The 4,845-nt window shown below is 33.8% G+C and overlaps 1 protein-coding gene across 1 annotated transcript in view; it reads left to right on the top strand.

Annotated features, from left to right (window-relative positions):
- LOC18046499 (eIF-2-alpha kinase GCN2) overlaps window positions 1–4,845 on the top strand; it is a 23,398-nt gene that overhangs the window by 14,973 nt on the left and 3,580 nt on the right. The window contains exons 16-22 of the mRNA XM_006442973.2: window positions 6–189; window positions 2,194–2,467; window positions 2,547–2,640; window positions 3,362–3,442; window positions 3,603–3,659; window positions 4,218–4,349; window positions 4,427–4,510. Of these exons, the coding sequence (XP_006443036.2) occupies window positions 6–189; window positions 2,194–2,467; window positions 2,547–2,640; window positions 3,362–3,442; window positions 3,603–3,659; window positions 4,218–4,349; window positions 4,427–4,510 (906 nt within the window). The remainder of the gene's footprint in view (window positions 1–5; window positions 190–2,193; window positions 2,468–2,546; window positions 2,641–3,361; window positions 3,443–3,602; window positions 3,660–4,217; window positions 4,350–4,426; window positions 4,511–4,845) is intronic.

Raw genomic sequence — 4,845 nt, 5'->3', positions numbered from 1 at the left:
TGGAGAGACAAATTGTTTTATCTGATTTGAAACAAAAAAGGGAGCTTCCTCCATCATGGGTAGCTAAATTTTCAGAACAGGAATCCTTGTTGAGGCGCCTAATGTCTCCAAGTCCATCTGATCGTCCTTCAGCCACAGAACTCTTACAAGATGCATTGCCTCCACAAATGGAATACGAGTTGTTAGATAGTAAGTAATTAAGACCTCATACAGACATGAAATATTCATGGTTGTGCATTTGTGACTCACGGTAAGATTGATAGTTAGTTAATTGACCTATATTTGACTACGACTAGGCATATAGTTGGTATATTGGCTCGTCAAATGGAATAAAGAAAGCAAGAATTTAAAAAAGGCGAGTCATTGTGATACAATCCTCCAAATTTATTATCATAATATAAATCATGTTCAATTGAATAGAACCCTTTATATTCTAAATTAGTAATGTTGATCAATTTTATTGTAGTTCGTGATGTTTTTATGTAAAAATATTCATAAAAAAATTATGAAGATAAATAATGCTAATTTAAAGAAAATAAAAGATACAAAATAATAGTAGTCTACCACTATAGTATCACAAGTTATAGAGATGGGTAATAATGCTAATTATTAAATTTTATTTTGGTAAGGATGAAAACTAATTAATTAGATATGGATATTTTGGAGAATACCTTTTAATGATATTATTCAGACTTTTTAAATTTAGCAAAAAGTTAAAAAAAAATTGGCTTAATAACTTAATGATTGAAAATTTTCATTGAGTTGAAAAAACAAATAAACTTAATGACTTAACCGATTGAAATTAAGTCAATTAAGTCATTAAGTCAAAAATACAAAGACCTCCTAAGTAAAAGTAGTTGTTGTGTTTACATAATTCTAGGGCACATGGGGTCTATTGTGCACCTGATATTGAAGTACCAAAAACATATATATGGAGGTTTGGGTTTCCTCGAATTAACCCATTTATCACTTGTTCTTTTTGTTTTGTTTGATTTACTATTGCAGATAATTTGTTTCTGTAACACATTGATTGACATTATCTCATGTACAAATTAATTTTTATATCGCTTATCTGTGATTGTGGAGTTTCATTAGTGCTAGCTCAGCCTTTTTATGGAGTCACTGATTGGATTCTTGTTTCAGTTAATCTTGGAAAACTGAAGATCTCGCGCTGTTATTTTCATTTTTATCTGCAATGATTGTGTAGTCATCTGTAGTGATCAATATACTTGAGTTGTCACCTCTATATTGTGCTTCTGTGAAAGATTTGGGTGGGTAAAATAATTACTAGTAGTCCTTCCTCTTTAAAATTCAGCTATTTAATCTCCTATGTTACTTTGAACTGTTTTTAAATCCTTATCTATTATACCCTCAGAGTTTGGCAACACTACATTCTTGGTAGACCACAAAGTTGCCTAGTCAAATACAACAAGCAACAAGATGTATACTTTTTAATTATTTTTTCCACTTTTTCTGTGTCCTTGTATATTCTCTATTTCTACGAGATGAGATAATTATTTTCCTTCGTTAGGAGGCAAGTGACACCTTGTTAGTGGACCAGTTATTTGATATTAGTGTGTCTTTTACAATTTTTTAAGCTAGAAATCTACATATATTTACATGCAAGAATTTCAACTGAAGTTATGTTTGAGCACCTGGAAATTTTGTTTACTTGGAAAACTAGTTTTATGTCCTATATGGTTTTGATGTTTGATGCGCCCTTAAATATTTTTGGAGCTGGCTTAGGAAGCATTGTAGAAATTCCACGGTTTTGGTGTTGTATGGCCATGTGCTTTTATTAGGAAGCCATAACCACTGGTTATGGGGGAAGAAGTGTCACAAAATATCTAGTTTCTGTATGACTTACATTAACATGGTCGTGGATGGGGATGAATGGAGGAAAATGATTCTTATAGCTGACATGAACTAATATTGAATTGGGGCTTAGTTGAGTAACCTATTCTACATTCTCTTGGATGAAATCTCTCAAACAATCAATGACATTGGGTATAATATATTCACACAATTTAATGCCTTACTATTAATTTTTCTGCAACTTATTATGGGAGGCTTTTGCTTATTTGTTATTATTATTCTCTTCAAGTAGATACTGAGTTTAATGTCTTATATCAGTTCATGTTGTATCTAATTCATCAATATGCTTGAATAAACGCTTTTTCCTGATCGTTTCAGATATTCTACGGATGATGCATTCCTCTGAGGACACAAGTATATATGATAAAGTTGTGAGTTCCATATTTGATGAAGAGACATTAGACATGAAGCATCATGCTGGTACATTGAGGTTGAACAGAGATAATACTTCCTCTATCCAGTACTCAGATTTAGACACAGAACTCCGTGACTATGTTGTTGAGGTCACTAAAGAAATGTTCAGACAGCATTGTGCAAAGCATCTGGAGATAGAACCCATGTATCTGTTGGGTGATTGTCCACAGTTCAAAAGGTTTCCATCTTAATCCAACTCATTTTCGTCTTGAGTGCTAGAACTGGCTCTTAAGTAATTGTCTTTTTTGGATGAGAAGGAACACTGTCAAACTTTTGACGCATGGAGGAGATCTGCTTGAGCTTAGTCATGAGTTGCGGTTACCTTTCATTCGTTGGGCTATTTTAAACCAGGTATTGGACATATAGCTTCACCCGAATCAATGTCATGAGTGCTATTTTTCCTTGGATTGGGATCCGTTCTTGTCCTCACTTTCAATTCCCCTTTTGCGTACATCCAATTTCTCTAGCTAGTGATCAGGAGATCAAACTGAGAAATAAGTGCCACCGCAGCAAAACTTTACCAAGAGGAAAAAATTCGTACTTTTATTGTTTAATTTTCATTCTTCAGCGACTACTATATGTTAACTCCCACTCATTGTTGTACTGATTGGCTGATTGCAAAAATTGTTAATTCTTTTTTTTGTTTTATTTTCTTTAGCAACTGTATAGTGAATCAAACTGTTTTGGATTATGAAATTTGCCATTGATGCAGTTTTCATTGATGTTGTGTTTCACCAGTAATTGAAGTCTCCCTGTTGCAGTTGTTCATGAGTTGGTTCTCTTGAAAGCGGATAAGGTTTAGGAAGATCCAAGTGTTATTCATTTATAACTTTTAAAGTACAATGGTGTTCATGGCACGAGTTAAGTTAAATTTTTAAATGGACAAATCCTGGCCCTAGAAACATAGAATTTCTTTATCAATGGATCCTTAAAAGATTAGGAAGATTGAGATTAGGAGAGAATCCAAGTCCGTTTCCTCATGTTCATTTTTTAATTCCTTTTTGGGTACTTGCGGACCGGCAGTTAAAATATTTTTATGGAATAGCTAATGTATACTTTTACTTTATTGCAGAAATCTTCTTTTAAAAGATACGAGATATCATCTGTCTACAGGAGAGCAATTGGTCATTCTCCGCCAAATCGCTATCTTCAGGTATGGATTACCTTAAACATTGCATTTAACATAAGAGTTTCTCGTCTGATTTGAAGTGATTACAAAGAAATTTTTTGAAGAAATGTACTGCAATTGGTTTACCTGTTTGCCACATTGATGCATGTTAATTTCCTTTTCTATGTCTGTTTACTGCCAATAGGGTGATTTTGACATTATTGGTGGTGCATCAGCTTTGACAGAGGCCGAGGTTCTCAAGGTGCAGTTTCAATTGTCTCATCTATAGATTTGTGTCATTGGTTCATATTTTACTTAAATGTGATAGTAAAATATTGATTTGTAAGGCTTCCTTCCCTTGCTCCAAATAAGATTGGTTTGAACCAAACTTACATGGGTCCAAGTCTCTTTAATATTTGATTGATTTAAATTTATCTTTCAAGTATGATTATTTTGAACTGATCTCCTGCCTTGACTCCCAACAAGACTTTTGTTTAAGAGTCTACATAAATTCCTATTTGCATTAATGGTAGAAAGCAAATCCTGGTTAATTAAAGGCTGTACTACTTGATGTGCAAACATTTTATGTATTCACAAAAAACAGATCAGGCCTTTACATTTATTTTACTCCATGTCAGAATCATCTATAGGCTAAATATGAACTATCATTGTCAGACATTCAAAAATAACAAGCACATGCTAGCATACTGTTTGTGTACGATTTATGATTGAGTAATTTTCAATGTGTTGGCTGTTAGGAATGCTTTATTATGACTCCCCCTCCTTAACCCCCCCCCCCCCCCCCCAACCTTTTTGGCAGGTGACAATGGACATTGTTACTCGGTTCTTTCATGCAGAGTCATGTGATATTCATCTCAATCACGGGGACCTACTGGAGGCAATTTGGTCCTGGGCAGGAATCAAGGCTGAGCATAGAGAGAAAGTGGCTGAGGTATATGCATTATTGTGTTTATGAGATATGCATGATTGAACATGCGATGTGCTGACACTTATTCTTTTTGGATGAAGCTTCTTGCTATGATGGGTTCTTTGCGTCCTCAATCATCTGAATGGAAGTCAAAGTGGGTGGTTATTAGGCGTCAGCTTTTGCAGGTTTGAAGAAACATATAGAATATCTTCTACATTTAGTAGCCTAAAACTTTTGCATCAACATACTAATAGCAGGAGACAGAATTGTACACTTTGATGATGTTTGGAGTCTATGGAAATTGAAATGGCCAGTTTAATTCTACATCTGATGTGTCCATTTGTGAGTTAAAGAGTCTGTGAGAGAATAATATTAATATATATTGTCTCGTTAATGACAAATAATGTTAATATGTTCGGAAAAATTATCCATTATAGTAAACTGAGTCCAAATAGATCTGAATATAGAAGATGATTCATTTAGCAGTTAATATAATTTTGTTTAAATTGATTCTATGAAC

This window comes from Citrus clementina, unplaced genomic scaffold (assembly GCF_000493195.1).
Source record: "Citrus clementina cultivar Clemenules unplaced genomic scaffold, Citrus_clementina_v1.0 scaffold_3, whole genome shotgun sequence".
Classification (NCBI taxonomy): domain Eukaryota; kingdom Viridiplantae; phylum Streptophyta; class Magnoliopsida; order Sapindales; family Rutaceae; genus Citrus; species Citrus x clementina.
The sequence above is the reverse complement of the archived record's forward strand: the minus strand, read 5'-3'. Positions and strand labels throughout refer to the sequence as shown.